Source organism: Triturus cristatus, chromosome 11, assembly GCF_964204655.1.
Source record: "Triturus cristatus chromosome 11, aTriCri1.1, whole genome shotgun sequence".
Classification (NCBI taxonomy): domain Eukaryota; kingdom Metazoa; phylum Chordata; class Amphibia; order Caudata; family Salamandridae; genus Triturus; species Triturus cristatus.
The window spans coordinates 404,736,360-404,762,180 of NC_140594.1; the positions used below are offsets into that span (position 1 = coordinate 404,736,360).

Consider the following 25,821-nt stretch of genomic DNA (forward strand, 5'->3'; position numbering starts at 1 on the left):
ACTCCTTCCTTTCATTCTTTTCTTTGGGGACTTGGCTGAAGCGGAGTCCCAAGCTGGCTGCCGACACTTCATGGTTGAAGTGTTGGCAGCCGATCACATTTCAGCACGGAGACTATCGGATACTCTGAGGATCTGCATCCCTTATATCCAAATTTGGATTTACTTTAATATTGTCGAAACGGCAGAAAATATTTATACCAATTGACAAAAAGGTCGCTTTCTGGACCAACAACTACTTTTCTGCCAAATTTGGTGTCATTCCGTTCAGCGGTTCAAGCTACAACTGTTTAAAATCCCTATGGTCATTTGCATGAGGGAAACGGCCCCGTTTGACTGATCACCCGAAACTTTCATGATAGGAGCTGGAATGGCAAACTAGTTTTTAAAATTCCACGAGGATTCATTAAACAGCGCCAAAGATTGGCAAAACAAAAAAAAAAAAAGGCCCCATAGAAACTAGGTTCTAAAGATAACTACAGACTGGCAGTAGGGAGAGAGAAGAGAGAGAGAGAGAGCGAGAGGGAGAGAGTAAATACTCTTCCTAATTAAAGGGTGATGTGACTCAAGAAGATGGGTGTACTTTTATTTATGGTGGAGCAACAAGCTAGATTACAACTGAGGCTTTTAGATCAGTCCTTGAGGTCTTGATCATGGCACATTTTAGTCTTTCTTTCCTCTAGTCATACTATCTGAGTATGGCTGCTCTTTGTATATATGGCTTTTGCCATCCATCTAAGTTCATGTGGTTCACATACTTTTTTCAACGATTGGACTACTACATTTTCACTTTGTATAATGTATTGATTGCTAAGTTGTTGCTAATTAGTGGACTGCCATTCACTATGTAATACTCACTTAGCCCAATGCCATCTCTCTCATTTTGCTTATATTACTGCTCACTATTAGGTCCTTGTCTGCATTTAGAATTATACACCTCAATGCACTGCACTTTTAACATCAATGATACCATTTTTGATCAGTAATTGTTTTTAAAAGTTCAGCAGTGAAACCATTCCCCCCCCCCCCATCCTCCTTTTGTGGGTGAAATTATTGATTACACAGTTAATTTATTATTAATTATGGTTGGTCACTCATCCCTTGTATTAACCAAGATGTACATGCAACTCTTCATCCACGTTCTATTCAAAAGGATGAAATGTACGCACTATAATCTACTTATTATAATATACATCATATATCCAAATATGGATAGTGACGAGTCCAACATGTATAGATGTTGCAGATAAGCCTACTAATGTCTTTTCCGGTTATGATTTTCCAAATTTTAGATTGCATGTAGTACCAAAAACACATTCCCAATACAACATTGCACTACCTATTACAAGAACTGCGGACTACTTGTCTAAGTTTTGAAGAAAGTGCAGCGCTTAAAGAATCCATTTTAAATAATAAAAAGGCATCCCATCCCTTTAATTCTTCAGGAGTTTACATTAACCATGGTATCTTGTACAGACAGTTGCCTCACAAACTCAGTTCTTTTTTCTGGCTGGTGTGAATTGGATCCTAAAATACTTTGTCTGTTCACACCCGTTTGAAAAACACATTTCCTTTCAGAATACATTCTGCTGGCCTTTCACTCTACATTTTTAACATGTAAAGGGCTAGTGAACGACTTTTTATCCTCTTCAAGGTTTTTAATTCAGAATGCAAAAACCAAAGGAAATGATGGACGGAGTGTTGAACATTGCAAGCACTCACCCCCAGTCAACTGTTCTGGGTTTGCAGTTCGGGCTGGACTGTTCCCGTGAGGCACAGGGTCAGACTTATTTGCATATGGCCGTGTCTGAACTGGGGTGGCAGAGTGGGCTAAAGAACGGTGATGGATTAAACCCAGATCAGTTGACTGGGGGTGAGTGCTTGCAATGTTCAACACTCCGTCCATCATTTCCTTTGGTTTTTGCTTTGTTCGCCATAAGTTGGCAGGGTATGCTCAGACGTGAGTCCCTTGCTCACTTTGCCACTGGATTCAAGCAAGCCTGGCTGAAGACGGCTGTTATGCCAGAAACCGGTCCTAGGAAGCTTGTTTCCGGTCCAGGGAAGACATGGCTTGGCAGTTCGGGCTGGACTGTTCCCATGAGGCACAGGGTCAGACTGATTTGCATATGGCCATGTCTGAACTGGGGGTGAGTGCTTGCAATGTTCAACACTCCGTCCATCATTTCCTTCGGTTTTTGCTTTTTTAATTCAGAATGCCTTTCTTATTTATGAAGTGCCCTTTATGTGAAAGAGAAAGGGTACCGCTGGCCTTTTCCAGGTTACGTGTGGTGGGCTTACCATCTTCATGTTATGTGAAAGAATGTTAATTTTGCCAAAAAGATCACAAAAGACATGGGAATTGGAAGATCTGAAGAATAAAAAGAGAAATATTGTTAAAAAGGCCTCTAGCGATTACTCTGCCTTTACTGACTGTGCCTACAAACCTTCAGGGTTCTCACAGAGGGAGACCATGAAAAGGAGGTCAGAAAATGGGGTAAAAAGATTACACCATCATCAACATTCTTATTAACATAGTTGCTGCTCACTTCTGGAAACATCGACATCTGTGAAGGCATCGGTGCCTACTTGTTATCCATCAAAAACTGGCTTGATGTTGAAACCATGCCACAGGCATCAAAGCATCGAATAACTCTAGGTACATCTGCTTTGACATCAATTCTGTATATCCATTTGACAAATTCATAATTCACCAGCGGCATTAATGCAGTCAAGGCGCACTTCAAAATGCCCAAAACGGCATTGAGAATCTCAGATCAATCTTTAGACCAAAAGTGGAGTTTACGCCAAAGAAAAGGCTGAGGCTGTGACCACCTGCTGAATAAACACTGCAATCCTTCGGGCCCCAAGAATTCTCATTGCAGCAGAAGATCCTATGCAAACTCCTATTCAAATTCTAAATCATCAACGTTCACATAAGGTAGTATCGAGGCAGACTTTGATGTCTCCAGTTGGAAAGCTGCCTTTGATGCCTAGCTCATCTCCTATAGCCAATTCTCTTCCTAGTTTTTGGAATAGCTAATAGATACTACATACAGACTAAAATTCTGAAAATATTAAATGCAATAGGATTTTGGCTGATGTCCCGCAACATATAGACATGTTCTGCTCTTCACCTTTTCTATTCAGACACAAACATATGTAACACACACACACACATAAACGTGTATATAGATAGATATAGATATTTTCGACTGTCAGTGAAGATCCTACAATGATAAATACAAGTTGCAGTGGTACAACTGGCAGGATTTATACATTAGAGGACAGCAGCAGTGCATGTGTGGTGAAACAATAGGATGTCTATCAGCAGGCTTGAACAAAGTGATTGTTGGTATAGCAGGGTTACTACATGATCCTTTACTTAGGCTTAGAAAATTTGCAGTGAGGAAGCAAGTCTTATATGGGGTGGAAGGACATTCCAGACCCTATTGTTCTTCCCTGAAAGGGTGCACTTGATGGTGGTCATTTTTTTAATTGGGTGATTTGAGGAGAAGTTTAGAATTCTTCCTTGGGTTATGTTTTTTACCAGACAGTTCCAGTTTTTGTGCAAGGTAGGTCTAGGGTACTTGGTTGCTTTGTATGTATTGCAAGCCGTTTTATAACTGAAGCGAGAATCCAGTTTTAACCTCTTTTGGGAATTTATAATGGGAGTAAGTGTGTGAAATCTTGTGGGAGTCAGTCTGGCTGTAGAGTGAAGGATAGCTTTGACAGGAAATTTATGGGAGACTTGGTAAGCCTTGTCTTAAGAGATCCCATAGTCTATAGAAGATATCACCGGTGATTGCAAAGCAGTGTTGAAGTCATGTTTGGGGATGAACGGTCCAACATTACTGAGCAGCTTCAGTTACAATCTAGCACATTTAGTGGTTTCTTTGATATAGCAGTCAAGATTGAGGAAGATGAGGGCGATCCCCGCCCCAGGGATTTCTGGGAACCATTTGTAAACTGGCTCAATACTATGACTGATGATTACTTTTAATGTGTGTACCAGATATTCATGCTTTCTCCTGGATAAGGACATTTTAGATCTTATAGAATGTTATAGCACTACAGTTTGGATATGAGACAATGTATATTGTTCACTGCTATGTTACTGTACTATATAGGAGCGGCTCTTCTCTGCTGTTAGTAGCATACAACTTGACTGGCCTAGATACATATGGCTCACAGACCACAGGCGATGTACTGATTGTCTTGCTGAATGTAATTGTTAATGTTTTTATATTGCAAATGCCAATAAAAACAATTTAAAAAAAAAAAGATTGAGGAAGCTATCCTGTGTGATGCTGAGGCATTTGGCTGAAATCACAATCTTGTGGAAGGTATTTACGGCCTAAGGCTTAGCCATACAGTCAGGAGGGAGGACCCTGAAACAATTGGGTGATTATTGGAAGATTTCAACCTTTTAAATGTTAATTTTAGGTTTTGTCTGAGACATCTGTGATCTAAAATCAGATCGGCATTGGGCTGGGGTATCAATATCAGCTTCATATCATCTGCATGCATAGCATCCACAGGATGGTGTGAGTCAATATTGGCCCTGAAAAAAATCTTGCACCAGGAGTTCAACATACAAATGAAATAAAAGGAGGACTCAGATTTTCGTAGTACTCCAAATGGAATGGTTGGGGTAGGTAATCACCTGTTTTATTACAGTGTGTTTGGTTAGACAGACTTGCTTTTAAATAGTTCAGTGCCATGCTTTTTATGCCTGTGCTAGTGAATAAACTGTGTATGAAAATGTTGTGATCTGTGGTACTCAAAGTTGTGTATATGTCAAGAAGTAATAGCTTGCACTATTTGCTGTCTCCAAAGATCTTTAAAAATTATCTATGATCTTGAGCATGGAAGATTCCATGCTGTAACCAAATGTAACACCAGAGCAATGCAATCACAGTAATTGTTTTTCAGACGTATATTTCTCCAACTTGGTAGCGCGACATTTCTCTATAAACTTTAGCCAGGAAGGGTAGCCCTGTAATTGATCTGTAGTTTTGAAGGTTTTCAGGGTCAGCGTTAAACCTTTTGTTGAGGGTGAACAGGACCTACTTATAGTAGTTCTGGGAAACTGCCATGTGCATGACAGGAATTTGTGATTTCTAGCACTGGGGCTACAGGGCATTAGCATGTTCCTTGCCAAGGGAATGTGGCAGTTGGCCAATGGAGCAGGTTGAAGGCTCAGGGCTTGCAAATTTCTTTTTTAATCTCAACCTCTGAAATTGAACTAATAAAAGCCCCATGACTCTGATGGTTCTTTTCTGACGAGAGGAACTTGTACAAGTTCTGTCTGGAGTGTGAGGCAGTAAATATCTTTGATAGGACACTGATGACATATGATGTCATCAACTTTTGGCTAGGTCACTGCAGTTATGAACTTTAGGTGGAGGAGTTGTCGTGTTATGCGTCTGGTCATATATGAATTTAAAAGCTATCTTGGTCTGTTTTTAGTGCTCTGAAATTTGCGACTGAAAGAAGGGCTCTAATATGGAAAGAATATTTTTGTAATTTTTGTTTACTGATGTAGAGTTGCAAGTTTGGTGATGTGGGGAGCTGTTCTCCATCTCCTCACATGCAAACTTGGGACTTTTTTCTGACTGTTGAATTTTTGGGATATTTGTGCTTACTTTTGCCTAGAACAGGATCATTAAATTTGGTGGAACCACATTATTCTATTGCTTGATTAGTTCAGAGGGGGTCAATGATGGAGATGTATCCCATTAAAGAGAGAGGATCCTAGAGTTTAATTTGTTATGGTCAATGCCCTGTGCATTTCTGACTGTTAGTACCTTCCCATTCTCACCTTGTAAGAACAGTAATAGATCATGAATTGTGAAAAGGACGAGGGAGTGGTCTGATCAGTCGACATGTATGGGGTTAAACACATTTATTTAGACAGGTGCAGAAATCAGTTTGTCATGGTTAGCACCTTTTTGTGGGTAGGAAATTGCTGTGCTAGGTCATTCTCTTGAAAGAAACAACTGAATTGCTTAAAATAACTGTCTGGCAGTTCTTTCCAAGGAAGGATAAAATCCCTATGAACGATGCACTTACAGGTTGATAGTAGCAGAGTTGTCATGCAGGCTTTAAATCTTCTAGAACTCGGCTATTCTTGCCAGGGGGTGATACACGATATACATTGTAGCTTTAGACAGTGTGGTGGTACCAATATGAATAGAAAAAGACTGGAAGGTCTTGGCTGAGAGGGCATCTATCAGTGGGCAGGATAATAATTGGTCACACATAATGGCTAACAATCACTTGTTTTATCTGTTCTGACTATGTGGATTATGTTGCAGAAGGATGACAGACATAGGCATTGAAGAGGGTGTGAGCCATGTTTCTGTGAGTGAGACTGAGACACGGAGAGATGGACAAGTTACTTACCTTCTGGTAGAGACAGGATCTAGCCGCAAATTCCTGAACTTTAGTGGTGGCCGCCACATATGAAAGGTGGTGGTGCGGGGAGGGGGGCGCAAGGACAGGAGGACAGAAGGGGGGGGGGGGTTAAAAAAAAAAGAAAGGAAGAGACTTACCTTAAGTTGCCGACCGCGTCTCGCCAGGTATTAACGCTTACTTGCGCCCACCAGGCACTGGTGCTGCATCAGACTCCATGTCCAATAGGGATTGGCCTGGGCAGGCTTAAAGGACCTACGCTCAGAGTTTGTGGGGTTAATCCAGCCCGGCTGTTCAAATGTAGCTGGGTTACAGAAACCTAAGTGCGCATATGTGTTTTGGTGGGCCTGGAACTGCCGGCCAAACACATATGCGCACTTAGAGAGTGGGCATAGCACTCCTCCTACCCCCTCCTATGCACCGGCCCTTCCTGCACATGCTGGCTGAGCTAGCTGCTTAACAATAAAATAATTAAATATTTTTTTTGCTGCGGCTACGAGCCAATGGGGTGACACTCCTCCTCCACTGTGGAGGAGCCGCCCATGCTCATCTTAGAATGCTCCCTGGAATCCTCTTCTGTTTCCTTCCTTCTCTCCAGTGAGTGTCTTCATTACGTTATTTCGGAGGATGCCTCATATATCTTTAAGGTTCTCAATGTAAGAGCAGTTTCTTTTACCGTTCTTGTTTGCATGGCGATGCTCTTCCGCATCCCTTGTTCTCTTTCTCCATCATTCTTCATTGGAAGCCTATTTTTTCAAAATCTGTTTCTCAGGATAGTTCCCTCTACTATTGGTGGGTGCTCTTTATCAGTTGTATGTGTTACTGCAGGAGAACACACTGTGTACGCTCCTTCCATTTGGTTTTGAGCCAGGTCTCTATGAACTATTGTCCTTGGTCCCTTTGCATTCCTCGATCTTAGGTTGCATCCCCTTTTGGCACTGCCTTTTTTTTACTGGTTCTATACTGTGTTCTCAGTCTCATAGCTTTCTACTCTCCATGGATCTCCATAGTCCTTTTAGAGATCAGTTCTTTTGGTGAACATCTTGCTTCACCTATCATTTTCAGATAGTCCGGTCCCCTTCTGTCTTTTGGACCAGCTTCTCCTATTTGGGATCTTTGGTGAGGTCAGTTCACAGCCCCTCCGCCATGGATGGTATTGCTTTGGTATCTGATTCTAAGGTAAAGAATCTGGACTAGATGTGTCAATCAGATGGACAAGTTACTTACCTTTGGTAACATCTTATCTGGTAGAGACAGGATCTAGCCGTAGATTCCTTAATCGACCCACCGATCCTCCCTGGTCTGCGAACTGAGGGTCCTATTGTCTCCAAGATACCTTCTTTGCATACTACTACCGTTCTTTTCCTTTGGAACATTGTTTCCAGGGACTGTTTCCTTGAGTGGCTCCGCGTTGTTGGCTCAAATAGTCCCAAATGAAACGGACATCAGCACGTCAGGGGACAGCTTATGTGGACTCCGTTGACGTCACATTCAGGAGACTGTCGCTACAGAGTCGCTCTATGCCCTCTACTGATGCGCAGAGGTACTGCTGACAAAATTTCTGGATCCAGTCAGGCACCTGGGGAGGATTTCAAGATAAGGATTCTGCGGCTAGATGTCTCCATCAGACATGTCCTTGATGCCAGAGGTTGCGTACTGCAAGTAGGATACAGCATCAGAAATTGCATTTAGCATTTGATGAAGTATGGCAAACCCATGTTTAGAGGTAACAGTGGGTGTGGACAGACACAAAGGGCTTCACAGGATTGCTGAAAAGAGGGAAAGGGAGGAATTGGTGATTGCTGTAGAGAGGGGGGTGGTTAGTCCATTAACAAGGTCACTGTAAAGCAGAGGTCATCAATCTGTGGGGCGCGATCCCCCCCCCCCCGGGAAGTGGGGGGAGGGTGGAGTCATGGGAAGAGGGGTGTGCATTCCCCAGCCTTATTCACACAGACATCCCAGCGAATGTGTCCTCCGTGACCTTGAAGTGTCAGTCAGTGAGTCTCCTACTGTGAAACCAAAGCTGGGCAGACAGCTAAAGCTACAAGCCTTCCTGCCAGTGTACCTGCTTGCCTGAAAGAAATGCAAATGTGTGCCATGAGTTAATCTGCAAATGTAGGGGTAGTCTGCAAATGTAAAGGATGCTTGGGAGCTGGTACTGGCTTTAATTGATGGAATCACACAAAACTTTGTGATGACAAAGATTTTTTTTTTGAGTGGTAGTGCAAAGAGTTAACAACTGAGCTGTACTGGCTTTTAATTGTATTTACGTAGCACTTACTACCCAGGAGGAGGTGTTGAAGGGACAGTTATGTAAAATAAATGTCATTACGTACAGTCTGGATATTACTAAAATTCATATTTTGGAAGCACCATTTTATCGTAAAACCTTTGTGCGCATTTTGTATCAGTCTCTTATACTGTGTGCAATGCAAGTATTAAATTATGACTTGCATATTCACAGTGCTTTCTGTCACAGGCTGTGACCTCTTAGCACTAACAATATTCACTATTCTTTACTGCAACAACCAAGACTTAATTCTGTGGATCTCTGGTTCTACACAGACATCTGCAGTTTATTAACTAATAGAGGTGTCATAATGCAATAGCATGCATTTCCCACTGAGTAACAACTTTTTACATTTATTTTTAATGTAAGACTCACGTTATTTTACATGTAGCTACCCGACGGTGAAAGACATAAAAAATGTACAGAATACACTGTTTAACATTATTCCTCCACTGTAAAAATTATTTGTTTTATGATGGTATTTCATACATTCGGATTCCGAACTTGGAATGTGAGGTAGACGACACTCCAAGGGAGTCAGTTTATTCTGTCTCCTTGAAGTGGATTGACGCCAGGTTGTGTTCCTGAATAAATCTATTTCTAAGCAGTCTGTATCCTGTGGTCCCTACAGATCTACACGCAACATTTTGGCGACAGTTTTTGGCTCTGGACACAACCTGGTGGTTCATTTATGTACCTTGCATTTTGGGAGAACCTAAGTTTTTTCTGGCCAAGCTCAAAGACGACAAAGTTTGTGCCGGGACGACAGCACCCCATCATTTGAGGCTGGTGGAAGACTCAAAATACTTAAGCTACTGTGCAAAATCGCGAACATCTGTTGTTAAGTAGACTCATCATTGGAGTCTCACGCCTCACCGCAGGGCTCGAGACAGACGTTACGCTTGCTTTAGGCTGATGTCGGCACTACTGGGCCTGTGCCGGTCATTGAACCGCAACGTACTTCCGACGCTTATATGTAGATGAGCCGCCATCTTTGTTGGTTAGTTGCCTGGCAGCAGAGTCATATCTTGTGGCTATCAACGACACACGTCCGACGCTCCTACGTTGACGTGCCGCCATCTCTGGATGTACTAGTAGTAGCATCACAGCCCGGTGTGTCCAGTTTCAGACCTCACCAGTTTTCGCTTCATACGGAGAGGGCGTTTTTACTTAGAGATGACATTGCATGTCGGAGAAGCTCTCCTCAAAGTAGATTGTGCAGGTACAATTACGGTGATTGCACACCTCAAGGGCACACAACGGTGCACATTGTGGTGTGTTTCTTCTCTCTGTGATTTGCACGCCACATCTGTGAAGGAGAGTGTTAATGTGACGTGCAAATATACCTTCTCTGTGTTTTGCACACCTTACATTTACTCTGGTCTTGATTGGTTTAGTAAATTGGGCGTGAGGATATCCACGCTCCTTCAAAATTTGTATTGCTAATACATAATATGGCTATGCAGTCTATCATATGTTCTTACCTCACCCTGGCACACCATCAATTGTTTGCGAGGATTGGGTAGAGATGTTGGAGAATAACATTACAGCTCTGGATGGTCAAAATGTTTCTACAGCAAGAAATAAAGCTTTGTTGCTCAGTGCTTTGGGTAGCGTAGGTCAACGTTTCTTCAAGTACTTACCGGTGGCTGTTGGACCAAATGGTCAACCGATGGATAATGTTTATAAAGAAGCTCTTAAAAGGTTGGAAATGAGGTTTGGAAAGGAGGTCAATTTGGTCATGGTAAGATATGAATTTTACACCCAGCCTCAAGCTGAACACGAATCTATAGATGAGTTTGTTTCTAGGCTGCGAGAATTGTCTGTCAAGTGTCACTATGGCACAATGACAGAGGAGTTAATTTGTGACCAATTGATAGTGCAATGTCGAGAAAAGAAATTCAAGAAAGATTATGGGCATCTGAGGACCCATCGTTGAAAGAAGCTGTGGACATAGGAAAAGTCATTGAGGCATTGCAAAAGTGCATGAAAGAGTTGGGTAGAATGGACAAAAAAATAGTTTAGAGACTTCTAGAGAAGAGGATGAGGAGGTGAATGTAGTGTCCAAAAAATGCAAAGGGGGTGCAAAATACAACTTCCAGGAGTAAGGGAAAGTGTGTGCGCTGTGGGTGTTCTTATTACATGGTGAACTCTAAACGGAGTTTCGCGGTCAATAAAATTTGCAGGAAATGCGATTGTAATCATCACTTTGCGCACACTGACATGGGCAAGAGTGAAGAGAGAGAGTGATTGTGGCAGAGACTGTAAACGGAATAACGGCGGAAGGGGAAGTCGTGGCTAATAGGTTAAAGATACCGATGGCCATGCTTAAAGTGTGTGGATGCAATGTGGAAGTCCGGATTGATTCAGGGTCCATGTACACGATAATCCCAGAATACTTATTTTAAAAAACTCTGGGAAGATGTTTCATTAAAAACTAAGGATATGAATCCTATTGGCTACCAGGGAGAGCCTATAGATATTATGGTGTTCGTAGTTTGTTCTATAAGGTTTGGGGAGAAATGTATTGAAGGGAAAGTGTACATCTCTAGAGAGCCCCTACCTGTACTTGGTTAGATGCATCAGTATGACCTCAACATTATATTTTATCCAAGGTCGCCATATCAAGTTATGGTGATAGAAGAAGTTTATTTTGTGAGATATTTTGCAGGAAGCGCATAAAGTTATTGAAGACCGATTGGGTTGTCTAAAAGGGTATGTACACAAGATCATGCCTTTAAGCATGATGCTACGCCAGTACAAAACAAGCTCAGGAGAGTACCAATTTTAGTGAGAGATGTTCTCAAAGACTTGTTGCAGAACATGTTGAATGGAGGGGGGAAAGAGCCAATGGAAGCTTCGCCTTGGATTTCTGTGGTGGTCATTACTCAAAAATCTGATGGTCGCCTGAGATTTTGTATTAATTTGAGATCACTTAATTGTGATATTGTGACTGATACGTATCCCCTTCCTAATTTTAATAAATTATTGCAATCAGTTGGTGACGGTAAGTACTTCTCAAAAATAGATCTGAGTAGTGCTTATCAGATCAAGCTGCACCAAGATTCAAAAGCTTTAACTCCGTTCATCACCTCTGAAAGAACATACCAATTTACGTGCATGCCGTTCGGTTTAGCGTCAGCAGCAAGCGTGTTTCAGAGGATGATGGCAAATATATTTGAGGGCATGGAAAAAATTGTCTATTTTCAAAATGACATTTTAATTTCAGGAAAGACTGTTGAACAACATAGTGCCATTCTGAGGCAGGTTTTGAGGAAGTTAGAGGATGCAAGTATGACTGTGAGCCACGATAAGTGTGTGTTCTTGACTGAACAAATAGAGTATTTAGGCTATACGATATCCAAGGGAGGGCTAAGATCCAAACGTAGTTTGTTGGAAGCTTGGCACCTTATCTTAGGGACAAAGATCAGTTGAGATTATTTTTAGGTCTTGTGGAATACAATTTCAAATTTGTAAGAGGTTTTGCAGATAAAACTGAGAATGTGAGGAAACTTACGTAGGGGAAACAAATCTGTTTGGGAGGAGGAACAACGGAAGTGTTTTGAGAACATTAAAAAGGAAATTTGTGAAGCAGGGATTATAGCTTTGTTTGATACCAAGTGTAAATCATTACTTACCGCGGACGCCAGTGTTACGGGGATTGGTGTGGTACTAGCTCAACGGCAAAATGGAACTGAAAAGACAGTAGCGTTTGCCTCAGGCACCTTCACACAAGCAGAAAGGAATTATTCCGTTATCGAACGGGAGGCCCTAGCTGCAGCATGGGGTGCAGAATATTTTTGAGTGTTTTTGTGGGGTATGAGATTTAAAGACAGGTCATAATCCCGAATTAAGATTTTATCAGCGGGTGGGGCTGGTAAGGGGTAAGCAAGACTGCCCAGGTTTGCTCCTAGATTGCAAGAATACCTTTATGACATTGAATTTATACATGGGTGGAAGAACGTGCAAGCAGACTGCCTGTCATGGATGTCATTGAATTGGGAAACTGTCAACAGATAGGCTGTAAGAAACGGATTCTGAGGAGGCAGTAGTATATGTTTGTGATGTAGTGCAGAAAAGCTTGGATGCATTTACGAGGACAGAATGGGAGCGGGAAATGCGATTGGATGAAGTGTTGAAAGTGGTCATCATGATGATCAAGAAATGAGCAGCAAGAGAAAACATGTCTAATCAGCTAGGCCTTTTTGGAAGGTGTTGGACGAATTATCTGTGAATTACCTGGATGTAGTCATGAGGGGTGATCATTTTGTACCACCAGTTGGGTTAAGATTTCACATTTTTAAATTAGCACAAAAGGGGCACTTAGGACAGGGCATGACAAGTGGGAGGATTAAAGAGGAATTTTACTGGCCTGGTTTGGACAATCAGGTCAAGAAGTGGGTGGAGAATTGCAGTAGTTGTAAGGAGAGTGAGAAACCTTCGAGAGTGGGCAGTCCGGGCCTAGGTGGCCATATTGAGGATCCAGGAGTTTCTTGGCATTATATAGGTTTAGACTTTATAGGCCCCATGTCAGAGCTACCTGGTGAAATGAGGTTTGCTTCGGTTGTTGTAAATGTGCATTCTAAATAGTTAATTGTGAGATTTATGAAGGATGTGAGGACTAAATCCACCATTGCAACTTTGAAGAGCGTTTTTGAAGAAGAATGGATTCCCAATTTATTACTCACGGATAATGGCACACAATTAACTTCCACTGGAATGCGCCAATTCTTGGAACAATGTGGGATCAAACATTCTAGCACTTCTCCCTACAGTCCCATGGATAATGGAATCGTGGAGTGGGCCCACAGGTTGGTCAAAGGTACTATTCAGCTTGCGGTGTCCAATCAACAACCTGTCAGGAAACCAGCATCTGTACAGTCATGCGATAAGCCCATAGCCCATAACATTTCATAGTGTCACATGCAAATGTCCTTTTCTACTAATGAGGGGACGATCCCCGGTAACCAGGTTAGTTCCTGAATGGTTAAAAGAATGGGTTCAGTCAGGTGGAGAATGTGTTCATGAACCAGGTCAAACTAAATTTAAGGAAGGAGATTGGGTCAAAATAAGATCGGAAAGGGTAAAAGGTGGTTTGAACAAACTGAAAGGTCCTTACCGTGTGGAGAAGGTTGGGAAGTATTGTATAATCATTGAAGGTGGAACTTGTGGAATGGTGCTCTGTACCAGAAGGGTGGGAGTTTTCTGAACAGGAAGAATGTTCAGGTGCATGTTCATGCAGGATGAAGCAGTCCCGATTGATCAGGGAAGTGTGGAACAAGACTTTTCGTCCAACAGTAATTTTGGAGTCCGGGAAAGGGATGATGCCAGAGTTCGCAGGCCTCCCTCTTATTTGCAGGATTATGTGAAAAAAGGATGTGGGTTAGGGTTATGTCTCATGCCCTACATGCTGTATAGTGCTTTGTAACTTAGTGATCTGTTTGTAGTTATTTGTGGGAAGAGACACGTTGTTTTATTTTTCTTTATTTCCGCCTTTTTCAGGTTCATTTTTAGGTCTCGCCTGACCCAGCGCATGCGCTGGCCTGGCGAGACTTATTGAAAGGGCTCCAAAAAGTGCTACCAGGCCAGCCTAGAGCTACAGTGCATGTGCGCCGCGTTTTACCGCAATTACTTTCACTTTCGCAGCCGCAAGGCCGCTTTGATGTTGATAACGATCGCTTTCACTTTCGCGGCCGCAAGGCCGCTTGGCATAGCCAATAGGTCTCGCTTTTGGGACCTTATAAGTATTTAGTTACGCAACTGTTGCATGGCTAAACACTTATAAGGTCCGAAAGGCGAGACCTATTGGCTATGCCAATGCGTGTTGGGTTTGCTTACACCTGTGTAAGGGAAGTAGATGTGTTATGATGGAATTTCATACATTCTTATTCCGAACTTAGAATGTGAGGCGGACAACACTCCAAGGGAGTCCGTTTATCTGGTCTCCATGAAGTGGATTGACACCAAGTTGTGTTCATGAATAATTCATAAGCAGTCCATATTCTGTGGTTCCTACAGATCTACACGCAACATTTTGGCATTATAATTTGGGGCTTTCATGATGGTCTATGATGAGGAGTACCAGTTCCTAGAAATTCTTGTCAGGAGGGGCTCCTTACGCAAAAAAATGTTTGACCGGGGGGTCTCGTCATCAAAAAGTTTGAAGACCTCTGGTGTAAAGTGTTACAGAAGGGGTTCAATGGGTACCAAGAGGCTTAGGGTAAGACGGGGAACATTATGAGAAAGAATTTGGAGCGTGTCTGAGTGTTGGAAAGGCTGATTCAGTTGCAACATGATTTACCGAGGTAAATGTCTGGTGCTAATTATCACAGTTAACGCTGCTCTCTAGGGGTCAATGGGGTTTTTGAGTTTGTTGGTGATGTTAGGTACTGACTGCGTGTCAGTGAGGCCGTCAGTATAGTTGGAAGAAGAAGTAAGCGGTGTAGGAAGAGGGTTGATATGAGAGTTGATGGAGTTAGATTAAAGGTATTTCAGATGGTTGAAAATGTATCCGTATATTGTGGCCTAATCTTGCCATTGTTAAAATTGCTGATGTGAAGGTCACAAGCCTGACTACCACAATGAGAACAATCGCAGATGACCGCCCGTTTCTCCAAATCACATTATACTGCTTTGGTAATTTTGCAATTCATCAAGTGTCGCAGAAACGCTGAAGTTGCTATGTGGATGCCTATCTATTGTTGCAAACCCTCAGTTGTATTAGGGCTAAGACCTCACATAACTGACAGAGGTGGCAGAAGGCTTTTTTGGGGGGGTGGGGGGTGGTTGTTATGTTTGCTTGAGGAGCAAACAATATTGCAGTCCAACAGCTCAGTTAGTGCACCTTTTAGATGGGCATTGGAGGATGGGTAGTCAACTGGACCCAAGAGTAGGAATTTGAGACACCCGGGCAGAGCTAGTTTTGGTACATCCACTGTAACATCGGTTTGAGACAGACCACCACTTTGGAATGGCCACCACAACCCTCCTGTAGATTTGAGGGTAAAATGGGTATCATGTGCATACATACAAGTGGTAGCCAGTGTTAGATAATAAGGATCATATAGTCCTGTAGTGGTTGAAGAGGGCTGTTAGGAAAGCAAGTCTCTAAAGGACTCAATGTGTGGCATTACCTGTTTTGGATAGAAATGTGCCTAATTTAAAATGGTGTGTAATGTTTTTCAAAAAGGAGAACCAAGTCAGAGCTTCCCCTTGGATTACTGAAGCTCTTGCTAACCCTTTCAAGGTTATAACCCTTTTATTTATATTTCAAGACATATGTATCTACTTGACTGGGCACTGAAGGGTTGTTAAGCAAACAAACCTAGTATACGGTGTAAAAGGCACAAGGGAGTTCAAGCATTTTCTAGTGCCATACATACACTCTGACATGTTTTAATCATTGCGATTAATGAAGTAGCAGTCTAAATGTGTGTCTCTGAGACTATGCAGCAACAAAGGGCAAGTTAAGTCTGCTGCCACCAATTAAGAAAAATATATTTGTTCACTGATACTGTAGAAATTCTGCTTTTTCCCCAATGTTCTCATTTTTCTCTGCTAGTTACTGCTGTTTGATAACAGGTGGGTTGTCATGAAGGCTATAAAATCTTCTAGACTAGGTTAATCTTGTTCATGGGTGATAAACGATATGCATTCAACCATTAAATTATGTTATGACACCAATGTGAGTATAAAGAGACTGGAAGGTCTTGGCTAGGAGGGTTTCTATCAGTGGGCCGGATAATAATGGGTTACTATCCTTCTCAATCCAAATAACAGACTAACATATCCAACACTCAAATGAGCTTCATATTTCACTATACTAATTCACCATTAATCCTTTATGGGTTTCAGAGAAGTGTGCTACTCTCCGGAAAAACTGCTTTAACACCTCATCAGGTGTAGCAAGGGCTATATAAATGCAGACCTTTTCCCTCTTCTATTCCTCCACGATCCTTCTCCATCCAAATAACAGACTAACATATCCACCACTCAAATTACTTTCATATTCCACTATACTAATTCACCACTAATCCTTTGAGTTCCAGAGTAGTGTGCTACTCGCCAAAAATGTGCTTCAACACCTTGTCTGGGGTAGTAAGTACTATATACATCACATACAATACAATACAAATACTAGCTACCCATAACCTGTTTTATCAGTTCTGTCTAGGAGGATGATGTTGTAGCTGGGATGCAAACGGAGGTCGGGCAGAGACAATGAAGAGGGCATGAACTATGTTTCTGTGAGTGCAGAAAAGTCACTAAAATCATGGTGGAGATGGCCCTTAAATTAGATACTGCACACCTTCACAATTATTGTGGTACCTTTAATAGGCAGGGTGTCTTGTGTTGAGATAATGGGCAATAGTTACTCATCATGTTAATTATGCCAATGAATCTATGATTCAGTCTGAATTCTACTTTAATTGATGGTGGGTATGGGGAGAAGGTTGGTGTCCAATTATTTTGGGGTGGGGGTAAAACACGCTCTCATCACTGTGCAGTATTAGTGGTTGATGTCTTGAGTGAGGCAGAAATGGGAGTTAAGGGGAAGACTGGATGTATGTGATCCTTTGTTTCATCATAGGGCGAGTTATCCACAGTTGAGGGTGTGTATTAGACCACGAGACAGACCTGGACAGACGAGGCATTCAAGCCAGAGATTGTATTCTGCAAGTAGGATACTGCATCGGAGATTGCTTTTAGCTTTCGACGAAGTACAGCAAACCTGTGCTTGGAGGTAACAGTGGAAGTGGAGAAACATGGAGGGTGCTCATAGGGTTGCTGAAGTGAGGAAACTGGGAAGCTCTGCACATTGAGAAACTATTACCTGATTTACAGTGCATGCATTACTTTTATGGTGTAGAAGTTCATTATATTTCTGTTTCTCGGGTGTACAACTTATCTGTTCTAAGCTGAAGAGAGCTTCCGACGGGCTCGTTCCATTTGCAATGCCTCAAAAGGGCCTGCAAGCCTAAAGAAGGGGGGAGACTACCAACTTCCCAGGAGGAACAAAGGGGATAATTATTTGATAAGTTTTATATAGCGCTGGCTAGACCCGAAGGTATCAAAGCGCTTTAGATTAGGTTCCACAATGTTACAAAATTACAGGTTACATCAGTTGCAAGAAAAACATTTAAAGATCATTGAAGACGAGGTCAAAGGAGCGGGATATAAGAAGAATGTTAATGGGTGGGACTAGCCCACTCCTGAAGTGAACCATCAAAGTACTAGTAAAGATGGGATGCTAGAATGGGGATTGTAGAAAACTGGGTTTTGTTGCAGTACCTCCCCCCCCTCTTTTTTTTCCTTGTTTATGTTGCAACTTTGAATGAGTGTACTGGGTTCCTCCTTACTGGGTTCCTCCTTACTAGGTCCGCAGTACCAGTGTTCTTTCTGTAAGCTGCAAGATTGTTCCACAATTTGCACCCTTTTAGGATCCCTGCAAGTCTCTAGTAAGTGGTACCTCTGGTCTTAAGGGACCCCTCCCCAAGCTCATGCAAACTGCCAATGCAACCTGCATGTCTTGGTGCAGAGGAAACCAAAGAGTCGATAGCACACATCCCTGTGCGATATGCCTGCCAGCACAACATGGCATAGGTAAGTCATCCCTATGGCAGGTCTTACAGCCCTGATGCAGGGTGCACTATACCCATGTGTGGGCATATCTGCAGGAGTGGATATGTCCTGGTGATATTTAAGTTCACCCTTAGTTACCAGTGCACAGGGAAGCCACACAGAGTACATGGGCTGGACACGCGTCATTACGAGTTACCCACCTACATGATGGTTTCACTGTACCCCAAGGTGTTTGATACCAAACACCTCATCTTAATAAACCCACACTGATGCCAGTACTGGATTTATTGAGAGGTCCCCTGAAAACCTTCCTACTACTAGTGTGTTGACTGACTAGTCTCGACCAGCCAGCCACCAAAGACAGGTTTCAGACCTCCTGAGGTGAGAGCCTTCGCTCTGAGAGGTGATTAACAAAGCCTGATCTGGACGGAAGTGTTTACACCTCCTCCAAGCAGGATGGGCATTACAGAATGGGAGCTTCAAAGGCCCTGCTGCCTTTGTTATGCGACCTTGGGCCTCTCCAGATAGTGGAGGTGCCTACCCGCCTGTCCCGATCCAACTTTTTGACAGCAAGACAGGCTGGAAGATGAATAAGAATCGGAGGTGTGCCCATATTCAGCCAGAGCTACCACTAGGGTAGGCCAGCTGATATTGACCACACTTTTCTTATTCCTTCATGTTTTGGACGGAATTAGCAATCTAGTATCAGGGTTATGCCTGGTTCCTACAGGAAGCGGTCATAAATAGGGTGTAGACACCCTAAGGGTAGGTAGTACATTGGCTACTACATGTCACTCCCCGAAAACAACCCTAAATTTAGTACTTAGCTGACACCCCTGAACCCAAGAACTCAGATTCGACGGATCAACAGAAGAAGGATGAAGAAGAATCACTGTCTGACGAGAACTGCAGCAGAACTATGGTGCAAAACCCGGCCATCCTCAACCCACTCTCGACAATTGTGACCGTTACTTGTACTGCAAGCTAGAGAACTACCAAAGCCTTGGGTAGCCTGCCAGCACTTCAAAAACCACTGACAGTCTACCTTGGAACAGAGGAGCTACCTCCTGCATTCGCAGGCAACGACAAGCAGAGTCTGTTCCACGGTGTTGCAACTCCCCGGCCTGATGGACACCGCAGACTACCAGGAGAAAGTACTCGTGCTCTGGAAGGTCAGGTATGTCTACCCACCTAGTGTGAAGACACCAGGACCAACCAGAGTTGTGCAGTACCAACTCCCAGGGTACCGGACGCCCTGCACCAAACATCAACAGTGAGAGTCCAGTTTGGATGCTCACTGCACCAGGGCCATGCAGCCGTTGAGGGGCGTCTGCAGGACTTGGAAGAAGACGAGAGACTTCTGAACTGTGGATAGGAGTGTGATTTTTTTTTTTTTTACACAAAACAATGGCTTGGCACCAGGGGGCTCTTCTTGCAAAGCAGATCAATTGGCAAGTTCTAACTTGATGGGCAGTACACTTCGTGAAAATGTTTTGTTAGAAATGAAAAGTGAGTAACAAAGCTAACTTGCACTCAATGTGAACTGGCATCCCGAAAGGGGACCCTCCACAAGAAAGGAAGGAGAGGACTTTGGAATCAACACCAAATTCTGAACTGATAGCTGAGATAGAGAGGGTACCGTTAACTGGCTCAGACTCAAAAGGACCATGCATGCAGAATCAAGCCAGAAACATCCAGACAGGCAGTATGTGAAGTTTGGAAGTTGGGAACTAAGCCTTCATGCACCAGGTGACTGACTAATATAGGATTTATAGAGTGCATGGCAAGATGGCGAGGGGGAGCACAGAGGCCGGACTCTCAATCCGCCCCTCTGGCCTATCTGAAGGCTACAGACAGAAGTAAACAAAAATGTAGTGAGTAGGATACTTGAAAGCATATATAATCCATCACTTTCTTGTATACTTTAGTGGGACACGCTAGGTAGGACATGTATGCCCGGTGTTGGTGTCATGCACACTGTGCCATTGGAACAAAGCTATACCCAAATGACAAGCCCTAATAATGGTGAAACTTGTCTTGAGGGGCTTGTGTTCCAGTTCAGGGATGACCTGGCCTAGCAGTTTGGGCTGGACTGGTTCCAATGGAACAGGATCAAGATCGATTTGAGTTGGTTCAAACGGAGGTGGCATGGTTTGCAAAATAACGATAGACCGGGATGTGGCCCTGAGTCATTAACAGTGGCTGAGATTCATTCAAGCGCTCCACCCATCCCTTCTTTGTACATTTCAGTGAAGGCTACAGGCAGCCTTAAGTTGTGCTGTATGACTGAAATGCGAAGAAGCCTCCAGTGCAACTAGTAAGTATAGAGCGGGAACTTTCAATTGACTGTCCATGAAGAAAGGGGAAGCAATGTCAAATGGAAGTGTCACTTGAAAATTTTGTAACCCTGCAGTGCAATGACTGATCCAGTTAGCATCATTTTGGCCATATTTTTAATCAGAAAATGCTTATTATCCTAATAAAAGTGGTCTTGGAGCTTTGATGCTGGTCTTAGACTGCTGATGCTGACCCTTAATACACATTTTCAGACGCCGCCTTTGGTCTTTGTCTTGTCCTAGTATGGGGTAGACAAGGCTGTCTTAGAGAAACAGTGTTAATACTCAAGAACTGGATGGGCATTTATGGATTGGGCCTAAAAAGGTTCACAGACAGACAGATCACAAAAGTTAAAAATTGACTAACTTCTCAAAGCCAATTAAAAGGAGTTCCATCCTAGCCCCTATCCTCTATCACTTATTAATCAAACCCCTTAGAGTCTAGCTTAACTCCAGGATCCTTTATAATTGATATGCTGATAATACACAATTGTATCTCAGGGTTTCCCTCCAAATTACATTTCTCACCTAGCCAATACTCTAAATGGTGTTCAGGACTGAATGACTGCCCAGCACTATAAACCATCTAAAACAGAATTGTTATTCCTATCCTCGTCCCATTCACCACTGCCAATACACTCCTGTTTGAATTCAGCCAGCATCGTCAACTAAAAAACTGTCCCAATCGAGCGTCAAAAGCCTAGGTGTCACTGACAACAACAAAAATCTCGAGTAACGAGTCAACACCATGGCCACAAATGCATGCTTTCAAAAGTGTATGCTCTGGGGAATTTGTTCCTTCATTCTTCAATAAAATCTCAAATGGCTAGTGCAGTCCCTAGTGTTGACAAGATTCAACTACTGCAATTCTATACGGACTGGTCTTCACAAAATAATTCTTGCTCTAGTAAAAGCAGTTTACGTGTAACAGCACGTTTGTCTCTGTGGCCAAAAGGAATATCGATATCTTTCCGGTACTATTAAGCTCTGTCTTATCACTAAAGCCACAGTCCTGTACAAGATGGCCTTCATCACTCACAAGGCCCTTCCCAGCTCCACTGCAAGATACCTGGCTGCTAAACTAAAGAGAACTGGAGGGAGCAGACCGTCAACGAATGCCGAAGCTCTGTTCCTAGAACCCACAAATTGAAAGATTTATGGCTCAGTCATTTCCTGGAAGTGCTATCCGGGTATGGAACTCTATCTCCGATCTTACAATCGCTGCCTTATAGTTTGTCTTTAAATTTGAACTCAAAGCCCTTCTATTTGAAAGATACGTCAGTTAATCACTCTGCCTATGGCCCCTCTCAGACTAAGAGTCTGCACTGAACCTTACCTCGATTTTGTATTGTACCTCGTTTACAAGTGTACCTGTTAAAATCTGGTCACTCAACATTTCTAACTGGCAGAGCCGATACTCTTCATTTAAAACCCGTTTAAGTCTTGTTGCTCAATATTTACAAGTGATGCAATTTAGAATTCTGCAATGTTCTATTTCTGGTGTAAAGTACTCTAAAACCTTTTGGTAATGCCCACCTATAGAACATTAGTTAATAAATAATTCAATAAATCTGAATTGTATTCTCCACCGCAGAGGGTAGATAGGTACATATCTGCTTTCTACAGACACCCTTTATGCCACATCTAATCCCAGTCATGATTTTCGGATAATTCCCACCCAAAACACACACACTCACCGATGTTGGAATGCTTTAGAAGGCGGCAGATTCGTGCCTCTCGCTCCAATTTCTGGTGGTCTGCGGAAGAAATAGAGAGAAAAGCAGTCAGATTCCGTGGCCGATTTCAAAGGTAAAATCAGCTCTAGACTAGGAACAAAGAGTGTTATTTCATAGCCCTCAAAGGAAACCGCTACAGTTGCCTGTCGCTGCTCTGTGCAAGGACCTCCCGGCGACAAACGGTCCCAGTGCCAACACACAAAGGCCGAGGCGTCTGCATGAACCTGCACAGCCTCGCCATCACGTGGGCAGGGTACACAGTCATTTAAACCTCTGCGGATGTTAAGGCTTTACATATTATTTTATGGGAGATTTACATCACGTGTTGAACTTAAGTGCACATGGTATTCTTTCCACAGAGACACAAAGGATTGCTGTAAATAGTCATCTTCATTTGATAGCTGTACCTTGCCTGCCAAAATAAAAAAATGAGGAAAGAGAAAAAATGCTGGTTAACCCCAATATGCAGCAAAGTCCGAGGTAATCTGTCTTGAAAGAAACACTCCCTCATTCCATGTGGAAGTCAGTTATTTCAAGCAGAAATGTCCAAAATAGGCCCAAGGAGGACCAAACCCTGCCAAATTTTAAATCAATGCACACATAGCTAATATACATGCAATTCGTCTGAACCAGACCCATTTACATAAACGGAGGTAATCATGGAAAACTCACGGACCCAGCCATCGGGGACCCATGTTGGACACTCCTGTAGGGACTGCTGTACGTCTTGTACACGAAGGCCCTATTAAACGAAAGTGGGATTCTTCGTGGTGGTATTACATTCTGGTAACTGTTACTGCAACCGGTAATCGTGATCCTACCGCGAAATATACATTAAGTTTGGCAGAACATGCAGAAACAGTTCTTCGTGTTTTTTCTTTATTTAAAGGTGCAGTTAGCACCAGATGTTGCTCACAGGTGCACCTATCCTGTGCAATGAAGTTGTATTTATGTGCAGCCATTAGACTTTCCTGTGGTAAGCAGGAGGTGTGGGATTCCTACCACAGTCAAAAAGATTTGAAAAATCTAAACGCATACAGCGGCACTGAAATAAAATGTGTTGGTGGGACCCAAGACAGCCCTAGCACACCTCTCCGCAGAATAGAAAGTTTGCCACAGCTGAAGCAAAGCTTTCTCCGTTACCGAACATAAAAATGAGGGATTTATTTAGACCATATTGTATTTAAGGAACGATCAATGTGTATACTTGTAAAAATGTACTACTTTAATTAAACACTACTTAAAAGACTGGAGCCTTTTCTAGATACATTTGAAACCATAAGAACAAAAGTTGTCATACTACGCCACAGCCACATAGACTACTCCGCAGATAGAGGACTCCAATATTTCCCATCTGAGTATATGCAAAGGGTTTAAGGAGAGAATGCAGAAAATGTAACATTCAGCAGCAGGAATTATAGGGAAAGTGCCCTCGAAAACCCATCTCACGCCTACTATGAGAAGGCTGCTCCAAGAGAAGCAGATTCTATTCAGGAAAGTAACTCTGGCACATACAGCTTCATGGTAAATACCCTAGCTTCAGTAATATTATCTGAAAAGGGCACGTATGTCTAAGAAGAAAATAGTCAGAACTATGTATACTTTTAAAAAATCTGCAGGGAAAGTAAGATTCGTTTTATTAGAGGATTCTAAAATATAGAAAGACCTTCTGCAAGAATTGACAAGTACTACTGAGAACATACATTTTTAAATCTGAAACACTTATTTTTAATTTAGTCATTTAATTGTAACTTGTAGCACCCTCTAACAACTATGAAGCTTATTAGTGCTTGTGTACTTGAAAAGATTAAGCACTTTAAAACGAATTACAATTTTGAAGTGAGAATCGAGTCAAAAGCTCAAATGGGTTATTCATAAGAGCAGAAAGAACCGGGTCAAAAAAGCCCACTTAAGGATTTCTACGAAATATATCTTCTTCTAATGTAATGTCAGTCTTTCCTGGCTTTATGTATTCTTGAAATTGCGTTATTTCTAGCTATGTTCTTTGCTTTTCACAACTAAAATAAATAAAAAGTTGTATAAAAAAAAATAGCCCCAGAGATCAGGAATCTGGAACAGCTCAAAGAGAAGTTGTAAGAAATTTTTTATAAGAGTCTATCAAATTAACTTTATATTTTAAATAGATAAGAATTCATATGCGTGTTTATGACTCATGAAAATATGTGAACTATTTCGATTAACATTGCTTCTTAGCTCCATCATTCAGGCAGCACACATTGGCTAGATTATTTTTGAACAGGTATATGTGCATAAACTAACTGTACAGCAGTGGGCTCAAACGTAGGTGCAAGAGGGTGCAATGCATGCCAGATTTTCAGGGAAAACCACTGACTTTGTAAATTTGCTTTATTTAGCCTAATTGTACCTAAGCTGCCTTATGTGCCTATCTTGGCAATGTGTCATGGATGTGAACCTCCTGGGCCTTTGTTTTTGCACTTTGCTTTACAGGAACCGTGATGTTAAATTTTGAGACAAGGGGGGGGGAAGGAATCAGTTACATTTGAATAAGCAACTGTCAAGTTATGAGAAGGGCTAGGAAATTACTCATGGTGACAGGAGGAGGCCTGAGAACCAGAAGTAGCATGGACAAGTTACATCTTCTAGAAAGAAAATCTGGGATGATTTCCTACTGTACACGATCTTCTAAAGACTTGTGTGAATGAACTGAAAGGAAACGCATTAAAGTGTTTCTAATGTCCCAACTATAGGTAGCAAATCCTCTATTGAACCCTACACTAAACCTTCAATTTCTCAATATTTTCTGGAATATCCTTGGATTTAGCAACCTTCGACATAGGTGAATGGTATTGTCTGAACACAGACTGCATTCACAGTCCCATTCCTTCACCAAAGACAGCAAGAAGAAAGAAATTTTTTTTTGCAAGTGCTGAGTCTGATATCCACCTCTCCAAATAACTTGGAGAACTGGATTGTCTCCCACAGAAAACACAGCAGTTGTGTTACTGTAGAAATTTGGAATGTATTTCCTTGGTGGAAAAAGGTAAAATATTTGATTGCCATGAAATCTGACTTCAGCAGCATCCTGTTTGATAGTCTAAATCCATGTACACTATGGTATTCCCAATGGGCTCCTTAACAGTCAGAGGTATCTGGGATGGTTTTCTGCAGAAGAGGTAGGCAAAGGCAATCTGCATGGTATTAGAATATGAAATATCCAGCTCTGGCCCAGAGAGCTTCACTGCAAATAGCTTATCTATGCTCCTCACTACAATTCCTTCACAGCTGCTGCTCAAACACTATTCCAACTGTGCCACCACAGCCAGCACTATAGCTGCCCTACAGCTACAGTTCCATTACCTACGGCTCCCCAAAGTCAGACTGCATTCCTAATGGCTCCCGCATGAGTAATGTTCCCAGAGTCAGACTCAAAAGTAGGTTGAGGAGGTCTGGATCCATGTCAGATTTTTAGAATACCCACTGACTC

The 25,821-nt window shown here is 42.4% G+C and overlaps 1 protein-coding gene across 50 annotated transcripts in view; it reads right to left on the reverse strand.

Moving 5' to 3' along the window:
- CAMK2B (calcium/calmodulin dependent protein kinase II beta) overlaps positions 1 to 25,821 on the reverse strand; it is a 925,878-nt gene that overhangs the window by 687,122 nt on the left and 212,935 nt on the right. For all 50 annotated transcript variants that reach the window (XM_085635972.1, XM_085635963.1, XM_085635953.1 and 47 more), the window contains exon 3: positions 22,317 to 22,376. In XM_085635972.1, the coding sequence (XP_085492098.1) occupies positions 22,317 to 22,376 (60 nt within the window). The remainder of the gene's footprint in view (positions 1 to 22,316; positions 22,377 to 25,821) is intronic.